At 28.5% G+C, this 21,649-nt stretch overlaps 5 protein-coding genes and 1 long non-coding RNA gene across 6 annotated transcripts; all 6 read right to left on the reverse strand.

Annotated features, from left to right (window-relative positions):
- Positions 1-1,329: 1,329 nt before the first annotated feature.
- On the reverse strand, positions 1,330-3,359 carry LOC130671846 (uncharacterized). The gene is made up of 3 exons (XM_057475946.1): positions 3,303-3,359; positions 2,013-2,488; positions 1,330-1,764 (listed from the first exon to the last, which is right to left on the reverse strand). The coding sequence occupies exons 1-3, from the start codon at positions 3,339-3,341 to the stop codon at positions 1,497-1,499; spliced, it is 783 nt and encodes a 260-aa protein (XP_057331929.1). The 5' UTR covers positions 3,342-3,359; the 3' UTR covers positions 1,330-1,496.
- On the reverse strand, positions 3,272-6,370 carry LOC130671835 (putative gustatory receptor 28b). Its single transcript, XM_057475931.1, has 5 exons — positions 5,705-6,370; positions 4,927-5,372; positions 4,613-4,859; positions 4,207-4,365; positions 3,272-4,127 (listed from the first exon to the last, which is right to left on the reverse strand). The coding sequence occupies exons 1-5, from the start codon at positions 6,002-6,004 to the stop codon at positions 4,062-4,064; spliced, it is 1,218 nt and encodes a 405-aa protein (XP_057331914.1). The 5' UTR covers positions 6,005-6,370; the 3' UTR covers positions 3,272-4,061.
- Positions 6,371-11,265: 4,895 nt separating this feature from the next.
- On the reverse strand, positions 11,266-12,971 carry LOC130671850 (putative gustatory receptor 28b). Its single transcript, XM_057475952.1, has 4 exons — positions 12,558-12,971; positions 12,222-12,474; positions 11,456-11,614; positions 11,266-11,383 (listed from the first exon to the last, which is right to left on the reverse strand). Exons 1-4 carry the CDS (start codon positions 12,713-12,715, stop codon positions 11,327-11,329), a joined length of 627 nt encoding a protein of 208 aa, XP_057331935.1. The 5' UTR covers positions 12,716-12,971; the 3' UTR covers positions 11,266-11,326.
- Positions 12,972-13,820: 849 nt separating this feature from the next.
- Positions 13,821-15,326, reverse strand: LOC130671856 (uncharacterized). Its single transcript, XR_008990599.1, has 3 exons — positions 14,916-15,326; positions 14,689-14,847; positions 13,821-14,613 (listed from the first exon to the last, which is right to left on the reverse strand). It is a non-coding gene; the product is annotated as an uncharacterized LOC130671856 (long non-coding RNA).
- Positions 15,327-15,622: 296 nt separating this feature from the next.
- LOC130671838 (gustatory receptor for sugar taste 43a-like) lies at positions 15,623-18,192 on the reverse strand. Its single transcript, XM_057475935.1, has 5 exons — positions 17,413-18,192; positions 16,914-17,338; positions 16,169-16,421; positions 15,940-16,098; positions 15,623-15,868 (listed from the first exon to the last, which is right to left on the reverse strand). The coding sequence occupies exons 1-5, from the start codon at positions 17,704-17,706 to the stop codon at positions 15,800-15,802; spliced, it is 1,200 nt and encodes a 399-aa protein (XP_057331918.1). The 5' UTR covers positions 17,707-18,192; the 3' UTR covers positions 15,623-15,799.
- A 591-nt stretch (positions 18,193-18,783) lies between these two features.
- LOC130671837 (putative gustatory receptor 28b) lies at positions 18,784-21,543 on the reverse strand. Its single transcript, XM_057475934.1, has 5 exons — positions 21,253-21,543; positions 20,378-20,805; positions 20,044-20,296; positions 19,817-19,975; positions 18,784-19,741 (listed from the first exon to the last, which is right to left on the reverse strand). Exons 1-5 carry the CDS (start codon positions 21,541-21,543, stop codon positions 19,670-19,672), a joined length of 1,203 nt encoding a protein of 400 aa, XP_057331917.1. The 3' UTR covers positions 18,784-19,669.
- Positions 21,544-21,649: the final 106 nt, after the last annotated feature.

Below are 21,649 nucleotides of genomic sequence, written 5' to 3' on the forward strand. Positions count from 1 at the left end.
TATTTGTTGGTTTGTAAATCATTTTAACATAACTAGTGAAAATATTCTATTACACAGTTCGCTACTTATAACTTATGTGACAATCGCACGAGTCCACATTTCATTAAATACTCTAGTTCTCACTTTTTTTTATGTAGTATATTCTATATATAACTGGAGTAGGCGTTACCATTAATTCATTCATTAGTGCAGGTCTATGTAAGAAGTAAACAGTTGTCGCACAATATTTCGCGTGTACTTTCATTAACCTACTGTTTTTTAAATTCATTTTTAAAGATCGATCAAAATTCAAAGTTTCATTATTTTTTTTAAATATTTCTATTCATGCCTTTTTTGAATTTCCCGGGTGAAAAAAATTCCTTCCAGAAAGTTCCGTATAGAACTTTGAAATTTGAGACAGATGAGAAAGTTTTTGAAAAAAAATCTCAAAACGAATTTATATGGAATTTTTTTTTTAAATTTGTCTCTAATTTAGAAGTTTTGGGTTTATTTATAGCTTTGTTGTGACGGTTGTATTTTCAGGAACAATCAATAGGGGACTTTTATTTGGAGTTGTCTGGATCATTAAACAGAGCTGAGAGGTAACGGATCCTGCAAACTACAAATAAAATTTTTTTTCTTCAATCGTAAAAATTTGAATTAATATATAACTTAATAGTTGAAAAACTTACGTCCCGTATAAATTGGTAGCCCAGATTTATCAACCCGCAAGGTGAAAATATCAAGGGATTTTGCAGAATTTGAATCGAAAACTGTTGAACTTCTCTCCGTAATTCAGTGTCTTCAGTTTGAATTTCTAGTATGTGAATTATTTCTCCAGTTTTCTTCCACTTTAATAAATTAACAACTTTCAGTAACTGTACACTGTAAAAAATTCGCGGAGTGAACGCGGAGTGAATGAATTTTTAATTATTTACTCCCCTCGGAGTGAAATTTACTCTGAAGGGGAGTTTTCGCGGAGTAGTTAATTTTTTATTAATTTAATTCCTCCGGAGTGAAATTCACTCCAGAGGGAGTTTTGAAAATATTATTAATAAACAATAACTCCACTAAATAAAATTTCACACATACACGCACACATTGGCACATACACACACCCGCACGCATACATCCGAACACACACGTGCACACATTTACACACATTTTCACAAACACACCGGCACACACACACACACACACCCGAACACACACGCATACATTCGCACAAACACGCTCTCGCACTTGCACACACACACACACACACATACATTGTTTAATGGTTGAATATAAATTAATTTAAATGTTAAAACTCCGGACCAGAGTGAATTGGGAGTGAAATAAAATCCGCGTCACTCCGAAATCACTCCGCTAAAAATAAACTCCCAATTCACTCCGCATGCGGAGTGATTTTTTTTTTAAACTCTGGAACTCCGAGTGGCGGAATGAATTCGGATTGAAATTAAATCCGAATTTACTCCGGATTCACTCCCGATTTTTTACAGTGTGATAATTATAAATTAATTAAAAAATACCTCAACAACGGTTTCTGCACAAATGATATTCATAAATATGAGCTTTAGACTATTGACGGCAAAAAAAATTACGGTACCAATTATTTGTACCGTCTTATCATAATTTTTCATTTCGGTGGATTTGGAAATTAGATATATGTAGAAAAGCATGTATGTGATAATAGCAAAAGATGAAATCATGGTTAATATTATTTGGATACTGTATATTTTAGTAAATTCGCGGCACAATATTCCCGTTTTTAAATGAATGCCTCTGTAATTAACCCAATATGCAGTTTAATTAATTGAATATTTAAGATTTCTAGAGTACACCCGGAAAAAATTAATTTTTGATCTAACGAAATCTAAATTTATTTAAAAATCAAAATTTGGAATTTTTGTATATTGATCATTTCCTTTTTTTATTTTGGTCCACGCAAATTTACATGGATCAAAATAATTAAAAAATTGGATCTAAATTTTTTTTTCCGGGAATTCAAATTTTGGAAAATAAATAATTACTTGATAGTTCGAAAAGTTTTGATTACATCCTTAGCCGTTGAAAATTTTCGAGATATCGCCCATTTATCATTATTATTTTTTCTCTTTCGAACAGAACTATCGTTCAACAAAATACCTGCCGCTATTCGTGTTCCAAAATTATCTTGTAAACTTACAATATTTAGTAATATCTTATTCATACTTTCAAAACGTAATTTCATATGTTTTATCGATAAACAAAAAATCGAATCAACTAACAAATTCATGTGATAAGAATGTTGAAGTATTGTTATTACGATAATTTTTCGAAACATTGTAGTCGAAATATCTTCAGCGAACCAGGCAACTCTATTTCCATTTAGCAACGCTACGTTTATTATCCAGCATATTAAAATTTTTATCGAGTAATTAAATTCTCGCTGATAGTCTACTGATGCTCCTAATTGATGGAGTGTTTCGTCGACTTTCATATTTTTCAAATTTATCATCACAGCTTTCTTTGGAAAAATTATGAATTATTTATCAAAATTGTGTCCATACTGTAAAAAATTTACAGAATGAACGCAGATTAAATCCGGAGTGAATTCGGAGCGGATTACTATTTATTTACTCGCCTTGGAGTAAAATTCACTCTGAAGGGGGATTTATTTTAATATTAAAATTCCAGTTCGGAGTTAAATTCACTCCTAAAAGAAATTTAATGTAAAATTTTAATTTCAGTTTGGACTAAAATTCACTTCTAAAAGGAATTTATTTTAATATTAAAATTCTAGTTCGGAGTTAAATTCACTCCTAAAAGAAATTTAATGTAAAATTGAAATTTCAGTTCGGACTAAAATTCACTTCTAAAAGGAATTTATTTTAATACTAAAATTCCAGTTCGGAGTTAAATTCACTCCTAAAAGAAATTTAATGTAAAATTGAAATTTCAGTTCGGACTAAAATTCACTTCTAAAAGGAATTTATTTTAATATTAAAATTCCAGTTCGGAGTTAAATTCACTCCTAAAAGAAATTTAATGTAAAATTGAAATTCCGGAGTAAAATTCACTTCTAAAAGGAATTTATTTAAATATTGAAATTCTAGTTCGAAGTGAATGTGGATTCGAATAAAATCCAAAATACTCTGAAATCAATCCACTGAAAAAAACAAACTCCTTATTTACTCCGTATACGGCATATATGCGGAGTGATTTTTTTCTAAACTCCGAGTGACGGAGTGATTTTGGATTTAAATCAAATTCTTACTTCGAATTCACTCCCGATCTTTTACAGTGCAGCTAATTTAAATGAATTCTAAACTATCACTTACTTTTTGATGAATCCAACTCAAAATAATATTAAAAATCATTATAAATACATTTTTTAAAATAATCAAGTACAAAAGTAAATTGTTATTGGATAAATAATTGTCTATGTGAAATACACATATTGAAGTTAACAATGTAAAGTAAATAATAGTTGTGATGATAGAATAAAAATAGCTGCAAACAACTTTGTATTTATTTATGTCTGAATATTGTACTACACCATGGCCAAATAATAAATTAATTATGTAAATAGGTAACAATGCATGGACCAGGTTCTTGGGCTTCCACATTTTCAACGCGACTACAGGAATATACAATTAACAACTAAGTAGTGTTGCTATATCATTATTATGAATCTATAAAAATGCAATTTGTTTAATGCATCTAAAGTACTTATCTTTTCACCGGACACTTATTTAAAAAATGTAGGCTATGATAATAAAACAATATCCATTATCATACATTTCATAATTATATTTCTTTAGTCTTATTATTATCAACAACTTTTTTTTTTAATGTTAACTTACAAATTGAGAAAAAAAATTAATTACATAAAAAAATTTAATGCGTGTCAAATTTTGAGCGTAAGTGTAATGACAAAATATTTGTAAAAACATTTTCGGAACAGGTAAAATTACAAAGAAGTTTTTATTCCACATTTTGTCCGGGTCACTTTTATATATTTTGGAATTACTTTTGTTAATTAAATAACGACACTGCATATCAACACACGAATTGTAATTAGTATTTACTTTTTTTTTCTAATTCGTATTCGTAGGAACCATTTGGATTAAAATAACGAGGTAAGTTGTTATTGTCCCAAAAAACTGTAATTCAAATTTTGAACATTATTAATTTATATTGTGGTAATGTGGAAGTTTCTTTTTCTTTTTAATATGAACTTACACCTTGGACAAATGAGTAACCGAGTTCTAGTATTCCACACGGTGAAATAGTCAAAGGATTTTGTATCATTTGAATCGAAAATTGTTGAATTGTACGAAGAAATTCGGGGTTATGACTTTTGGTTTCCAATTTATGAATTATCACTCCAGCATTTTTCCACTAAACAAAAAATATTTTTTAGTAAAATAAAAGCCCCAGTTACTGATTTTTTTAAGCCTAAATAATTTAATAAAAATTTAAATAAATATAAGAATTGTCGGCTCTTTTTTCTCTGTCACTCCCAAGTCGATTATTGAGTAATCTATCGATCCTCGTTCATAGTTTTTGATTTCGCGGTTTTGTTTGATAAAAAAATTACTGTCGACCCTCCTTAAATATAAATCCATATAAAAAAAAAAATATTTACCTCATCAACTGTTTTTGAGCATGTATGATTAGTAAACATAAATTTTAAACAGCTGCCTATGATCCAACTCAAGATAATAAATATTTTTATTGTCTTATCAGTCACGCCGGTCAAGAAAATTGTCAAGTATAAATTGTAGAACATAGAAGTAAGTAAAATAAATGACGAAGCCATTGTCATAAGTATTTGAAGCCCAAATATTTCCGTGATTTGATTACATACTTCACTTAATTCTAGATGCGCATCTCTGAAAGTGTTATTAGTTCAATTAGAATCTCTAGTTTGGCATAAAATAGATAATTAAAATAATTTACTTCAGTATTTCAAGAACGTAGTTGTTGTACTTTAATGTATCTTGAAGTAGGTTCCTGCGGTTGTTTTTGTTTTCTCTATTTGAGAAGATTTGGTTGTTTGTAGTAAATAAATTAGTCTCCAATAATTGAAATTTAGAAAGCACTTGATTTATATTTTTGAATCTGAGGCCGATGTTTCGAATCATTAAACAAAAAACCAGGTCAATCAGATGATTCACGAAAATCGGATGATGATTTGACAATGTAACTGAAACATTTGCTACCAAACTGGGTATGGTCTCGAGGTTCCACAAAATTGCAAAAGAATTAATAGTCCCTGCCATGATCATCCAAATAACAGTCACGATTATCGAAAAATTGAGTGCTTCTTTATTTTCTATCTTTACTCCACAAGCTTTGAGTTTTTTGTCGATATTTGAGGTCTCCTTATTTATTAAAACTGATTTCTTTCCGTGAAAAAAATTATGTAAATTATTACCATATATTTTTTTTATTCACTGTAAAAAATTTTCAGAGAGTGAACACTAATTTAGTCCGGAGTGAATGCGCCGTTAAAAAGCGGATGACTGTTTTTTTATTCAATCCTCCGGAGTAAAATTCACTCCGAAGGGGAGTCAATTTCAATATTAAAACTCCGAATCGAAGTGAATGCGGATTGAAATAAAATTTAGACCACTCCGGAAATCCGAATGACGGAGTAAATACAGATTCAAATAAAATACGTAATCACTCCCGATTTTTTACAGTGTAAAAATAAATTTAAAAAACAAATACTTACATTTCTATAAATCCGACCGAGAATAAGATTGACACTTAATATCAAAATATTCATGCAAACTGTAATCATATATACAGTTTCCCTAAGACTGAACTTAGGTGAAGAAAAGAAATATGGTACCGAAAAACTTAAACATGTGCCATAGATGAGAACCACAAAAATAAAATATACTATAGATTGGAGAAATTCGCAACTGCTTGAAAGATGCTGGATAATTTGGTGCCCAAATATCCAGTTTATAATTGAAATCGGCAGCAACGACTCTGTTAAATTTTTGGGTTTACATTTTACCCAACACATTTTACCGATTGATAAATATATGTTAGAAAATTTTCAAATAAACTTCACTGGTATAAAGGAAACGGATGACTGCGACATTCTATTCATGAAGCTCATGCTCATCAGGCGGTTTCCATTGCTTTTAATTCAATAAGTAACATCATTATATGGTATTATGCTATTACATTAGCGGTGATAATCATCGATAACGTGTCGTGCACGTTCACATACTCGTAAGTGCACCAGGAATATGTAATTTTCTCTATGAACAAGTCTATGAAAGTTTTCTATTTGCGATGTTCTAGTGGGGTAGGTTTGAATCAATACAATAGTTCGCGTTGTAACAGACCCGGCAAATGGAATTTTCAATTTACAATCAGTAGTATCGTTTCTATTGGAATTGAGTTCAATTTTTATGAATTATTTCTCAAATTTGGATCACTCATTCTTGATAAAATGGATGCCGATATAGTTTTTCTTAAGCCTCCACATAATTAGCACCTTAATTTGATTACACTCGTACAAAAGTGAATTTTGTTATTTAACTTAACATATAATGTATTTTCCAACGTGGAAGGAAAATTAACGGAAAGGTTTCAATAATTCATGGGAATCATTCTCATATTTTTGCATACATATACGAACGATTGTTAGACTGATAAAGAATCTATTCCCATGAGTGTTTCTTACCATGTATATATGCAATTATGTTTTGAAAATATATTATTATTTTGAACTTGTTTGAATTGATAAAATAACTTGCACTGCCACGAAACCAGCGAACTAAAAATCCATTTCTAGTTATTTGTAATAAAAAAATGAGTACATAGACTTACATCTTTCATGAAATAGTATCCGAGATCATACATTCCACATGGAGAAAATTTCAATGGATTTTGCAGTATTTGGATCGAAAACTTTTGAATTTCTTCTCTAAATTCTTTATTTTTTGATTCTATTTCTATTTTGTGAATTATTTCACCGGTTTTCTTCCACTTTAATAGAAAAATAATAAATTTATCCATGAAACGTTAGAAAATTATCTTATAATAAGCGATAATTACCTCGAGTACAGTTTCAGCACAAATATAATTGATGATAATAAATTTAAAAGAAAAAATTGCAGTCGTAAGAGCTAAACTAATTAATACGAATATTTTATCAGCTGACGGAATTTTCGGGTCTACCGAAATTTGAAATATAAACACAAATATACTGGTGATATTTAAAAATATTGCAATCGTTGAAAGGGTTATTGGGATTTCGTAAATTTTTGTTAGTTCACGACACAATATCCCTAATTCCAGGTGGATACGCCTAATTCAAATCAGAGTGTTAAAATTAAATGTTCAATAAATGAATAAGTAAAATAGAAATTACTTGATATTGTTTAGAATTTTGATGAAATCCTTCTCAAAATTGACTCTCCGGGAAATGGCCCACTTGTAATCGGTTTCTATTTTATGCGCGAAATTGTTGTGTTGCAATTCAAAAATATCTAGCAGAACTTTGTTTACACTTTTAAAACGAATTTTCATGTGTCTTATTAAGAGACAAAATGTCAAATCAATTAAAAAATTTACATGCACTCCATGTTGAAAAGTGAATACTATATTAATTTCAGATAATAAGCTAATATCCTCAGTGTTTGAAATAATTCTAGCTATAGTACTGAATGATGAATATGTTATCCAAAAAATAGCAACTTTAATTGAAAAAACAAATTCTCCTCGAGCATCTACTGGGACTCCCAAATTATCAAGTGTTTTGTCGGCGTTTATGATTCTCGAGTTGATCATCAAAGTTTTCTATTTTTGTAACGTAAAAATGAATATAAATGAATTTTATATAACACAAAACTCATTACAAATATCAATTATATATTTACTGACATTTTTATAAGCCCAGCGGACAATAATGTTTATAAACATGACACAAGTTATTCCAGTTGCATTAACAAAATATGGTAGATTATATTTATTTGTCCAAGATGGATTGGAATAATTCAAAAATACTAAAATAAAACATGTCAAGTAGATTATTGCCGTGATAATTGAATACAGAAGAGAGTAAAATATTTTCGATTTATCAACACTTGGATATTGTATCACTCCGTGACAAAAAATTGTATTTAAAATATATATAGGCAACAGAGCCTCGAGTAAATTCTTTGGTTTCCACATTATTAGCGCAAATGATGACACTCATATGAGCTTCACTTTAAACAACCACCGTACTTAGTAATAATTAGTTTGATATTCATCGTCCTATCATTGCTATAATATATTTTTTATCAGTTATTACATTACTTTGTGCTCTTATATTTTATGCAGCTCATTTGCTATCTTCAGTAAATCAATTTTTTAGATAATTATATATTGATAGTCATGCAATCATTATTTATACAACAATTAGTTATCATTACAGCTACTTCACAAAAAAATAAATAAATTACGGAGGAGGGACCATTTGGATCAAAATAACCAGGTATGTTGTCATGGTCCCAAAAAACTGGAATTCAAATTCTTCAATACAACAAATTTCAGCTGTAAAATCTATACACGGAAAGAAAATTATGGGAAGTTTTGCTATGCATTATGGGAATGGTTCCCATAATGGTATGGGAATAGTACCTATACTATTATAGGGATCGTTCCTATAATTTACGGGAATAGTTCCCATAATAGTATGAGAATAGTTCCCATACCATTATGGGAATGGTTCCCACAATGGTATGGGAATCGTTCCCATAATGGTGTGGGTACTATTCCTATAATATTATGGGAACTATTCCCATTATGTTATGGGAACCACTCCAATAATATCATAAAAATTTTTTTTTTTTGCAAAACAGTGTAGAAATTTCCCGAATAATATAGAGAGATCAAAATAAAACTTCTTCGACGCTAAATTTGTTAAAAAAAATTTTTTTGTTAAAAATTTTAATATTTTTGCTAAATATGGATTTTTTTTTCAATGTTTGAATTTTTGTTTCTATACTTAATCAAATTTCTGTGCATTGTAAAAGTGATTGCCACACTTTCCTTTAAATTAATTTTTTCATGATATTATGGGAACCATACCCATAATATTATAGGAATGGTTCCTATAATGGTATAAGAATAGTTCCTATAATGTTATAGGAATGGTTCCCATAATGTATGGGAATGATTCCTATAATTTATAGGAATAGTTCCTATATATTATAGGAATGATTCCCATAATATTATTAAAACTGTTCCTATAATTAGAGGAACCATTCCCATAACGTTATGGGTATCATTCCCATAATTATAGGAACTATTCATATAATTATGGGAAACATTCCTATAATTATAGGAACTGCTCCCATAATTTATGGTTATAATTCCTATGATGATATAGGAAAAAATTTCACAAAATTATGGGAACAGTTTCCATAATTTTCTTTCCGTGTAATTTATATTAAATATCAACTTACACGTAGTACAAACGAATAGCCGAGCTCAATTAATCCACAGGGTGAAATAGTCAAGGGATTGAGGGTTATTTGCATCGAAAATTGTTGGATTGTGCGGCAGAATTCAGTGTCTTGGGATTTTATTTCTAGTTTGTGGAATATATGGCCAGTTTTCTTCCACTTGAGATAAACAATAAAATGACTTTTTGTATATTTTCAAGTGACATTAATATAAATTTTTGAGTAAAATTTAATACCTCACCAATTGTTTCAGAACAAAAATGATTGACAAATAAAAAATTTAAAATATGACTACTAACAGTAACTATAAGAACAGCTATTTTCAATGTTCTTCCAGTCATTTCCGTATCTTCAATGATCAAGTATAAATTGTAAAACGCCGTAGTAATTAATACCGACAATAAAGTCATTGTCATAATTATTTGGAACCCAAATATTTCTGTTATTTGTTTGCAAAGAATACTCAGTTCCAAATGAGTTTCTCTGAAAATAATAGATATATTTATAAATTAGGGATGTGCGAATCTCATTGAATATAACTTCGATTCAAAATTCAAATCGAACAATTAGAATTTTTTGTAACCGTTCGAATTATTCGATTTGAATCCGAAAATTCTGATCAGATTTCAAATATTCAATTCTTATTTCGTAGATTCGTGTCTGAGTTTTATTTAATTATGAAAAAAATATTACAATTTTAAGTCATTCTAAAGAAAATTTTGGAATGATCCGTAAATTTTTGAATGATTCCAAAAATTTATGAATAATTCGTAAGTTTGAACTATTCGCACACCCCAACAATATATGAATATATGTATTAAACTTATCAGTCAATAATCAAAATAATTCACTTGAATATTTGAAGAAGGTGGTTCAAATAATTAGAAGTATCTTCAAACGAATTGGCGCGATTGTTCAAAACTCTTCTACTATCATACAACAAATCATGTGTCACTGATAAATTATTGTTTTTAATTTCAAATTTTTCAAGCGCTTGATTAATATTTCGGAATCTCAGTGCCATGTGCCGCATCAACAGACCGAAAGTCAAATTAATCAGACAGTTAATATGCATTGAATGCTGTGTGACTATTAGCGCGGCCAGTTGAATTACAGTCATATACCCCAAACTCCACAAAAAAGATGAAAAATCAATTGTCAGCATATTTATGATCCACACAATAGCTACGATTAACGAAAAATTGTAAGCTCGTTTATTGTCGATCGTAATTCCCAAGTCTCCAAGTTTTCTATCGAGCTTCAAATTTCTTATATTGATAATCTCAGCTTTCTTTTAATAAAATTTTCAAAAATAAACAACAGAAATTTATTGTATTGTCATAATAAATTTTGAAAAGTAACTCACATTTTTATTAATCCATCCGAGAATAATAATAACAGTCGATATAAATCCATTAATACCCACGATAATTAAGTATCTAGAAAAGTCATGTTCGAACCAATCAGCTTCGTGTAAGCACGATATTGAAAAATGTAAACAAGTTCCGTAAATAATTAAAAAAAAAATTGAATATATGATTGTTTGGAAAAATTTAAAATTTCCAAGGGGATATTGGATAATTTGGTGACCGATTATCCAGTTAAATATTAAAATAGGCAGCAATGACTCTGTCAAATTCTTGGGCTTATTTTTTATTCCAAACATTTTACTGATTTTACTGCTAAATTTTTAAAACCGCACTAAAGAACTTTACTGGTACGCAGAAAGTGGACGAGTAGACTGTGGTTATTAAAATAATACTTTTATTTTTTCATTATTGCAATACATTATGGTTATATATATATGTATACATAAGAAGACCAATACATTAGCGGCGATGATTACTATTGATGAAATGTCAGCCGCTTATCAATCATTTTAATTAACTTGGATAGGTCTGAATTATCAAAATAACTTGCGATGTCACAGATCCAGCGAACTATCAGATAATTTTTTTTTTTAATTATTATTTTTTATTTAGATGTTTACTTTAAAGTTTAAACGTACTTACATCTCTTATGAAATAGAAACCGAGATCTATAAATCCACATGGAGAAAATTTCAAAGGATTCTGCAATATTTGGATCGAAAATTGTTGGATTTCCTTCCGGAATTCAGTATCTTCAGATTCTATCTCTAATTTATGAATTATTTCGCCGGTTTTTTCCCACTTTGTTTAAAAAAATAAGATTTTCCGGGTAAAAATGACAAGTTTCATTTTTATGATACTGAAGTTAGCCGACATCTAATAATTTTTGGATTTTCTTTTAGAAGGTAAATTATAAAAAAAAAAAAATTGAAAAAATTGCACCTGTGGTTTTTTAAATTTTCTACATGTGCATATTTTTATTTTTTATTTTTTTGTAATAGATCTGTTGAAAATAAGAATCCGAAAATTTTTAATTGTCTGCTAACTTTAGGATAATTAATTTTTTCGTTTAAATTTAAGTAAAGTAAACCAAGTCGAGTGAAATTTGACTTTTCTGACTGAAATGGTACTAGACTGCAACAAAATTACTAACTCTCTATTTACTCTGCATGCAAAGTTATTTTTTCTACAACTTCGGAACTCTAAGTGACGGAATGAATTCGAATTTAAATAAAATCCGTGATCACTCCGAATTTATTCCCCATTTTTTACAGTACACGTTTGATTTTGACTTCTAATTTTGGCTAATTTGACCTACTTAGTATCCATTTGAGTCGAAAAAGTCAACTTTCCTTTTTTTCTGACCCGGGTTGCAACATGTTATTAAAAATATATAAATCGTTATTACCTCGAATAAAGTTACAGCGCAGATATAATTTACAATAACGAATTTACAAGTAAATATTATTAGCCAAATGCTTAGGATTGCAGCTATTCCTATTTTTTCATTACTGGGTATTTCAGGATCCTTTATGTCTCTGTACATAATGACGCATAAACTGGTAATGTTAGCGAATGCTGAAATTATCGTAAGAATTATCGGAATTCCGAATATTTTTGTTAATTCGTGGCACAGCGTTCCCAATTCCAGGTGAATGCGTCTATTATAAATAAATTAGATGTGAGCATAGATATAATTAATTTTTTTTTAATAGTGTTTTGAAATAAGTAAAACAAAAATTACTTGATATTGTTTAGAATTTTAGTGAAATCCTTGTCAAACTCAACTCGACGAGAAATGGCCCACTTGTAATCAGTTTCTATTTTGTGTGCCGAGTTATTAGTTTGCAGTTTAAAAATTTCTGATAGTACTTTATTGACACTTTCAAAACGAATTTTCATATGCTTTATTAAAAGACAAAATGTCAGATCAATTAGCAGATTGACCTGATATCCATGTTGAAAAGTGAATACTATGATGATTTTAGATAATAAGCTAAAATTCTCATGATCCGGAATAACTCTAGCTATATTAACGAATGATGAATATATTATCCAAAAAATGGCAACTTTAATTGAAAAAATAAATTCTCCTCGAACATCTACTGGAACTCCGAAATTATCAAGTGTTTTGTCGGCGTTTATGATTCTCGAGTTGATCATCAAAGTTTTCTATTTTTGTAACGTAAAAATTGCCCGTATGAAAATAACATATATGGTCAAAATATATGTAAAAATATATGATAAATATCAGAAAATATATGTGGCGAATTGAACTATATTTTATGATTTATTTTTTTTTATATTAAAAAACATAATACTCATCATATACGAGTCCGTATATGTTTAGCATGTATAAAATATATATGTCAATCATATACAAAAAATAAATTCTGATCATATATAAAAACATATATTTATGTTGTGTATAGAAAAGAAAACTCTCTTATTCGGATGACCAACTCCAATTAGATTAAATCTAAATTTTAATATACTCTTTAAATTGCAGTTAAAATTTTCAATATTAGTTAATTTGATGGGAGTATATATACCCATATACATATACATACACCGAATAAAATATATGCTTAAATATAACAAAGAAAATATATGGTGCCATATATAATATAAATTATATGCTACCATATATTTCATTTTATATGAAAATTTTATATTTTTTAAATATAAAAGAAAGTATATCGATGCAACATATTATAAGGTAAATGTAAATGTATATATAGCTTCATATAAAAAACATATAAGTAACATATATGAATACATATATTTACTACTGTATATAATTTTATATTAAATCGGCGAAAATCTCTATATGACTTTTTATAATATACAATATAATATATCATATATTTTTTGTTGCAAACATATATGATTTTATATATTTTAACCATATATTGTTTTTTCACACGGGTGATATTAATGAATTATATATAACACAAAACTCATTACAAATATCAATAATATATTTACTAACATTTTTATAAGCCCAGCGGACAATAAGGTTTATAAACATGACACAAGTTACTGCAGTTGCATTAACAAAATATGATAGATTGTATTTATTTGCCCATGATGGATTGGAATAATTCAAAAATACTAGAATAAAACATGTCAAGAACATTATTGCCGAGATAATTGAATGCAGAAAAGAATAAAATATTTTCGATTTATCAACACTTGGATATTGTATTACTCCGTGACAAAAAATAATATTTAAAATATGTATAGGCAACAGAGCCTCGAGTAAATTCTTTGGTTTCCACATTATGAGCGCAACTGATGACACTCATATGAGCTTCACTTTAAACAACCGCCGTACTTAGTAATAATTAGTTCGATATACATCGTTCTATCATTGTTATAATGTATTTTTTATCAGTTATTGCATTACACTTTGCGGTTTTATGTTATACGCAACTCATTTACTATCTTCCTTGAATCAACTTTTGATAATCATCTATTGTTAGTCATGCAAACTTAATTTCATTAATTATTTATTTATAAATATTGAAATAATACATAAAAAGTACTCATGAAATGCAGACTTAATTATAGTAATTAATTGACTCGCGGGTGGTTTATTTCTTTTTTAAATATTTTACAGTAATTGCATTACAATTAACACTTGAGAACACTAATAATTGAATTATTTAATATCATGATGACATTTAAAATTTTTACAATGCAATTAAACTTTAAAAATATTATTTTTACGGTGTATTATTGTGCATTGGATAGGTTTGAATCAATATGATAAGTTGTGTTGTTACGGATCCAGCAAACTGCAATTCAAAATTATTAATTACTATTATTATTTACTGTACTTGAAACAAATATATAATAAAATCTAGACTGACATCTCTGACAAAATAAAAACCAAGATCTAATAGTCCACATAGAGTAAATTTTAATGGATTTTGCAACATTTGCATCGAAAACTGTTTTATTTCCCTTTGGAAATTTGTATCTTTAGACTCCAGCTCGAGCTTATGAATTATTTCCCCAGTTTGTTCCCACTGCAAGAACAAATCGTAAATTTTTTTATGCTAGTTGAAAATTATTAGTTTTAAAAATAAATTATCACCTTATTAACAGTTTCAGTGCAAACATAATTGATACTGAAAAATTTAAATAGGCAGCAATGCTTCGATCATATTCTTCAGCTTCCACATTTTTAACACCACTGGGGTTATTTTTGAATCATCATGATTAATAATACGAAGCAGTCTACGTTAATAATTAATTCGATATGCATGACCATGTCCTTTTAATTTATTATAAACGTAGATTGCTTTTTTACATTTCATGCAATTTGTTATCTATCTTGTGATCTGTTTCTTATATTGTCATATTATACAGTAACCTCCGTCATGCAAAAAAAATTTATGAATTTTTTATTAATTCATTTATTATTTTTATATTGCCATTAAAATAACACTTGCAATTTCAAGGATTTGAAATACGGTAAAAAATATTCAAGATTTATTTCTAAGATATTTTTATCAACCCGATGAAAAAAGATTTTATACAATTGTATAAAATTATGTACAAAAAATGGTCCGATCCAATTGTATACAACTGTATAAAAATTGTATACAATTCTATACAAAATGTATACAAGTCTATATAATTATATAGAATTGTATACAATTTGTATAGAATTATATAAAATTTCTATACACATTGTATATAATTGGATCGGGCCATTTTTTCTATCCAATTTATATATAGTCCATATATAATTATTTATAGTCTATATATAATTGTATAAAATCTTTTTTCATCGGGAATTCGAATTATGAGCGTTCTAATAAAGCACAGTAAGATTTCTAAAGGAACAAAGAAAAAAATTAATACAACAAAATTATAATGATTTTATTTGCAGTTGCCAGAAAAAAATTAAACCTTCAGCAAAATCGGTTATGGCAGTGATAAAAAATATATCATATATGTATGAAATAAAATTAATTATTTTGAATGATTAATTGGATAGGTTTGAATCAATATTATAAGTTGCGCTGTTACGGATCCGATTAACTGAAATTAATTATTATTATTATTATTATTTAGTATACTTGATATAAGTATGAAATAAAATCGAGACTGACATCTCTAACAAAATAGTAACCAAGATCGAATAAACCACATGGTGAAAATTTCAAAGGATTTAGCAATATTTGCGTTGAAAATTTATCAATTTCTCTCTTCACTTTTTCATCTTCAGACTCAATGTCCAACTTACAAATTATTTCACCAGTTCGTTTCCACTGCGAGACAAAAGAATTAATAAAGATTAAACTTGGCTATGAATATTATAAAAAAAAAAATGATAAATACCTCAGTAGTGGTTTTATCGCAAGAATGATTGATACAGATAAATTGTGAATAGGCAATAATTAACCAACCGATTAAAGTTAGTATCCTTAGCATTCTAATCAGTGGTGTAAATGTTGGATTTGATGATGCTATATACATACCAAAAGGTATGGTTGTTAACAAGAAAAATGATTGTACCATCGTAAGAACCAAAGCAATGCCATAAACGTTTGTTATTTCATGACATAATATCCCCAATTCCAGATGAATTCGTCTAATATAAATTCAAATTTTTAAATTTACCGGTTAATTACAGTCGAATTTCATTAACTCGGAATTTTCCCTCAATCGTAACCTCCACCCAATGCTGTACATTTGTATGTGTCTGTATATATTTATATATGCTTCATACATGTGAATATTCGAGCACATGCGTGATAATCTACTTTTCAAGGGAGAAGGTCCATCCGTTAACTCGGAAATTCCGGAAAATTTCCGCTTCTTCGTAGACTTACTGTCCGAGTTAATGAAACTCGACTGTATTTATAGTAATCAGTAGTACTCAGGTGAAAATATACAATAATTGTTTGAATTGTAGGTAAAAACGTAAATTGACAAACTGTAATGACGTTTCCATGCGCAGAAAAGTCATTCCAAGGATCACATTTTTCATTTCCGTAGTAATCAATTTTAAATTTTTGAAATAAATGAACAAACAAACATTTAATGTCCACCTGGATATTAGAAAATAATAATAATAAATTACCTGAGTTTATGAAGGATTTTAATGAAATTTCTGTCGGAATTCGACGGGTGAACAACCATCGAGGTAAAAATGTCTTTTTTACGATTATTGTCATTAGTGTGAATTTCCAAAATATCCAAAAGCGCTTTGTTTACTTTTTCAAACCGCATTTTCATGTGATTTATAAGCAGACAAAATGTCAAATCAATGAAAAAATTAACGTTGTATCCATGTTGACGAGTAAATACGACAATGATTTTGTTTGACAAGTCCATATCGTCATCATACAACCAAATTCCATAAACGCCAATAAAAACTGAAGCAATAATCCAAGAAACGGCAGCTTTAATTGATAAAGTTAATCCGCGTTGAGTATCTACTGGTACCCCCAAGTTACCGAGATTTTCGTCAGCTTTTATAAGCCTCAAATTAATCTTCAAAGTTTCCTATTTTTCAAGCGATTAAATAAAAAATAAATTATTAATACTTTTTTAAAATTGTTTATTATAAGTTTACTTACGTTATTTGAGATCCAACTGCGAACAATATTGACGTACATTGAAAAAGTCAGAATATTTATGAAAATGAAGTAGATGATTTGAATACTAGTTATCCAAGATGGACCAAAAAAATTCCAACAGACAATAACGTAACAAACCAAACTTGCAGATGTTGTAATAATCGAAAAAACAAGTGAATAATAATTTATTTTTGATTTGCTTATAGCCGGATATTGTATAACACCATGACAAAATATTATGTGTAAAATATAAATAGGCAGCAATGCCTCCAACAGATTCTTCGGCTTCCACATTTTTAACACGACTGAGTGTTTTTTTTCAATATCATGAGTATAATAATGATGTTAATATTTAATTTCGTATGCATGACCATATCCTCATAATTTATTAAAAATGTAGATTGTGTTTTTATATATTTTATGCAAATAATAAGCTATCTGGTTAATGCATTGCTTAAGTGATCATATTATAGCCCAAGTACATACATTTTTTATTAACGTATTTCTATTGTTGACAAGATTTCCGATAAGTTGATTGCAATTGATAGTGAGTATCATTTTACATTATGTGTTTTACATTCAAACTTTTCATGAGATCATAAATAAAATAACTATGAATGTTTCATATGTTATTTGCTACTTCCAAAACTAAGTCTGCGTAGGTGTCTGCCATGGATTTGGTTCTGACAAATCAAAATAGAATCAATAAATTTTATAGAAGAAAAGGAACCTTCAGTTCCTGAAACTTTTAAATAAAATCCGTAATTACTCCAAATTCAGTCCAGATTTCCCACAATGCGCAGAAGACAACTTCCTGATATCATCAAGTTTTCTTAAAAAAGACAAGACAAATTTTATGTTGGTCCCTGGAATCATAAAAATAGTGTATTTTATACCTAGGGTAGTAAAGTACAAAATGTCTCAGATCGCATGTCAACAAACATATGATCTTAGGCTTTCTTATTTACTGCCCAAGGTGTCAATACTATTTTTCTCCTTGATGGAGGCGGAAAGCGGCAACTTCGTTTCGCACAGCAGGACAAAAGTTGACGTTTTTCGCCCGGGAGTAGAAAAATTGAGTTCTTTTTATCTTTCATGTCTCTGTACATAAAAACGCATAAACTGGAAATGTTAGTGAACAATGACATCATCGTAAGAATTATCGTAATTCCGTATGTTTTTGGTAATTCGTGGCACAGCGTTCCCAATTTCAAATGAATGCGTCTATTATAAATAAATTAGATGTGAGCATAGATATAATTAATTTTTTTTTAATAGTGTTTTAAGATAAATAAAATAAAAATTACTTGAAATTGTTCAGAAATGTAGTGAAATCCTCCTCAAATTAGACTCGACGACAAATAGCCCACGTGTAATCGGTTTCGATTTTATGTGCCAAGTTATTAGTTTGCAGTTTATCAAGTTTCGAGTTATTATGAAATATATAATATAATTCATTAAGAATGAATTATATATTACACAAAACTCATTATTACAAATATCAATAATATATTTACTAACATTTTTATAAGCCCAGCGGACAATAATGTTTATAAACATGACACAAGTTATTGCAGTTGCATTAACAAAATATGGTAGATTGTATTTATTTGCCCAAGATGGATTCGAATAATTCAAAAATACTAAAATAAAACATGTCAAGAACATTATTGCCGAGATAATTGAATGCAGAAAAGAATAAAATATTTTCGATTTATCAACACTTGGGTACTGTATTACTCCGTGACAAAAAATAATATTTAAAATATATATAGGCAACAGAGCCTCGAGTAAATTCTTTGGTTTCCACATTATGAGCGCAACTGATGACACTCATATGAGCTTCACTTTAAACAACCGCCGTACTTAGTAATAATTAGTTCGATATACATCGTTCTATCATTGTTATAATGTATTTTTTATCAGTTATTGCATTACACTTTGCGGTTTTATGTTATACGCAACTCATTTACTATCTTCCTTGAATCAACTTTTGATAATCATCTATCGTTAGTCATGCAAACTTAATTTCATTAATTATTTATTTATAAATATTGAAATAATACATAAAAAGTACTCATGAAATGCAGACTTAATTATAGTAATTAATTGACTCGCGGGTGGTTTATTTCTTTTTTAAATATTTTACAGTAATTGCATTACAATTAACACTTAAGAACACTAATAATTGAATTGTTTAATATCATGATGACATTTAAAATTTTTACAATGCAATTAAACTTTAAAAATATTATTTTTACGGTGTATTATTGTGCATTGGATAGGTTTGAATCAATATGATGAGTTGTGTTGTTACGGATCCAGCAAACTGCAATTCATAATTATTAATTACTATTATTATTTACTGTACTTGAAACAAATATATTATAAAATCTAGACTGACATCTCTGACAAAATAATAACCAAGATCTAATAATCCACATGGAGTAAATGTCAAAGGATTTTGCAATATTTGCATTGAAAACTGCTTTATTTCCCTTTGGAAATTTGTATCTTTAGACTCCAGCTCGAGCTTATGAATTATTTCCCCAGTTTGTTCCCACTGCAAAAACAAAATGTAAATTTTTTTATGCTAGTTGGAAATTATTAAGTTTAAAAATAAATTATCACCTCATTAACTGTTTCAGCACAAACGTAATTGATACTGAAAAATTTCAAGCTTGCAATTATAAACCAAATTGTTACACTACCTATGTATAATATTTTAACATGAGTTTCAGTTTTTCGGTCCCTTATTTCTACGTATATGTACAAAAGTTGACTTGTAATGGTAAAAAATGCCACTATCATTGCAAGAATTATTGGTATTCCGTAAATTTTTATCAATTCCTGACACAATATCCCCAATTCCAGGTGGATCCGTCTAATATTCATTAAAATATTTAGTATTTAATTGTGATATTTTTGCTAAGTATTTAAAAACAATAATAAAATAAAAAATTACTTGATCTTATGAATAATTTCAGTGAAGTCTTTTTCAAGATGCGTTTGGCGGGAAATAGCCCATTTGTACTCTGTCTCTACTTCTTGTCCCAAATTATTAGTTTGTAAATCAAAAATCTCCAGCAACAGTTTGTTCAAGTTTTCAAAACGTTTTTTCATATGTTTTGTTACCAAACAAAATGTCAAATCAATTAAAAAATTAACGTGATATCCATGTTGAATAGTAAATACTACAAAAGTCACAGACAATAAATCAAGAGTTTCTGGGTACCATACAATTTTTATCACATTTAAAAAAAGTGAATAAGCTATCCATAAAATGGCTATTTTTATTGAAAAAATAAATTCAACTTGAGCGTCTACGGGGATTCCCAATTTTTCGAGATCTTCGTCGACTTTTATTATTCTCGAATTAATAATAACGGCGTCCTTGGTAAAAAAATAATTACCAACTCATTAAAAATACAAGTTACTATAGACTATTAAGTCTATCAATTATTCAGTGTAAAGCGGTGTTAAACAAAAAGTAATTTTATTTGTCAAGTATCAAAAGTCGAATTGTATTTCAAATACAAAAACAAATTTTTATTGTTTCAAAAATTAATGATACGACGGATTTACCAATTTATGGACAAATCATCCAGAGAAAATTTTTCCACTATTAGATTTAAATATTATTGTAAAAAAATGACCTAGTGTCGAAGTAATTGAATCGAGATTTCAAATAAAGAACTTATACATTTACACCATCAATGGTGTAAACGTTCTAGTTCATACGGTTCAAAATTTAACATCGTGCGTCATGCAATTTTGACACCGGCTGTGATGAAAATTTTAACACAACTTTTTGGAATTAAATATAAAAATATTACATACATTTCTGTAAATCCAACCGTGAATAATGTTCACAGTCATTGATAAAGTCACTATCACCGTAAGAATGAAGTATACAATCTCCTCTCCGTTTATCCAGGTTGAGTGAAAATGATTTAAAAGTGAAAAAATTAAACAAATAAAGAAGATAATTGTTGTGGTTACTGCAAACATAAATGAGTTATTGAATTTTGATTTACTGGCATTTGGAAATTTAGAAACTCCATGGCAAAATATTAAATCCAAAATATAAATAGGCAGCAATGCCTCGATCAGATTCTTCGGCTTCCACATTTCTAACACGACTGTGGGTATTTTGGATTCTCATACGTAATAATAAAGAATATTATCCGCTTACGTTTTAATATTTAAATCGACATGCATGAGCACATCCTTTTAA

The sequence above is a fragment of the Microplitis mediator genome, chromosome 7 (genome assembly GCF_029852145.1).
Source record: "Microplitis mediator isolate UGA2020A chromosome 7, iyMicMedi2.1, whole genome shotgun sequence".
NCBI lineage: Eukaryota > Metazoa > Arthropoda > Insecta > Hymenoptera > Braconidae > Microplitis > Microplitis mediator.

What these genes read in the sequence shown, in the direction of transcription:
- LOC130671846 (XM_057475946.1), bottom strand. Translation starts at nt 3,341, where the DNA reads ATGATTTTTAATATTATTTTGAGTTGGATTCATCAAAAA. An exon ending in TGAGTTGGATTCATCAAAAA is followed by an intron (nt 2,489 to 3,302) that starts GTAAGTGATAGT and finishes ATTTTTCCAAAG; the next exon opens with AAAGCTGTGATGATAAATTT. An exon ending in AAAACTTTTCGAACTATCAA is followed by an intron (nt 1,765 to 2,012) that starts GTAATTATTTAT and finishes GGTTAATTACAG; the next exon opens with AGGCATTCATTTAAAAACGG.
- LOC130671835 (XM_057475931.1), bottom strand. Translation starts at nt 6,004, where the DNA reads ATGTGTTGGGTAAAATGTAAACCCAAAAATTTAACAGAGTCGTTGCTG. An exon ending in TCGGTCGGATTTATAGAAAT is followed by an intron (nt 5,373 to 5,704) that starts GTAAGTATTTGT and finishes TTTCACGGAAAG; the next exon opens with AAATCAGTTTTAATAAATAA. An exon ending in GTTACTCATTTGTCCAAGGT is followed by an intron (nt 4,128 to 4,206) that starts GTAAGTTCATAT and finishes TTTGAATTACAG; the next exon opens with TTTTTTGGGACAATAACAAC.
- LOC130671850 (XM_057475952.1), bottom strand. Translation starts at nt 12,715, where the DNA reads ATGAAAATTCGTTTTGAAAGTGTCAATAAAGTACTATCAGAAATTTTT. An exon ending in AAAATTCTAAACAATATCAA is followed by an intron (nt 12,475 to 12,557) that starts GTAATTTTTGTT and finishes TATTTATAATAG; the next exon opens with ACGCATTCACCTGGAATTGG. An exon ending in GTTTCTATTTCATAAGAGAT is followed by an intron (nt 11,384 to 11,455) that starts GTAAGTACGTTT and finishes ATTATCTGATAG; the next exon opens with TTCGCTGGATCTGTGACATC.
- LOC130671838 (XM_057475935.1), bottom strand. Translation starts at nt 17,706, where the DNA reads ATGTGGAAGCCGAAGAATCTGTTGGAGGCATTGCTGCCTATTTATATT. An exon ending in AAAATCCTTCATAAACTCAG is followed by an intron (nt 16,422 to 16,913) that starts GTAATTTATTAT and finishes AATTTATATTAG; the next exon opens with ACGAATTCATCTGGAATTGG. An exon ending in GTTACTATTTTGTTAGAGAT is followed by an intron (nt 15,869 to 15,939) that starts GTCAGTCTCGAT and finishes AATTAATTTCAG; the next exon opens with TTAATCGGATCCGTAACAGC.
- LOC130671837 (XM_057475934.1), bottom strand. Translation starts at nt 21,543, where the DNA reads ATGTGGAAGCCGAAGAATCTGATCGAGGCATTGCTGCCTATTTATATT. An exon ending in GAAATTATTCATAAGATCAA is followed by an intron (nt 20,297 to 20,377) that starts GTAATTTTTTAT and finishes AATGAATATTAG; the next exon opens with ACGGATCCACCTGGAATTGG. An exon ending in GTTATTATTTTGTCAGAGAT is followed by an intron (nt 19,742 to 19,816) that starts GTCAGTCTAGAT and finishes TATGAATTGCAG; the next exon opens with TTTGCTGGATCCGTAACAAC.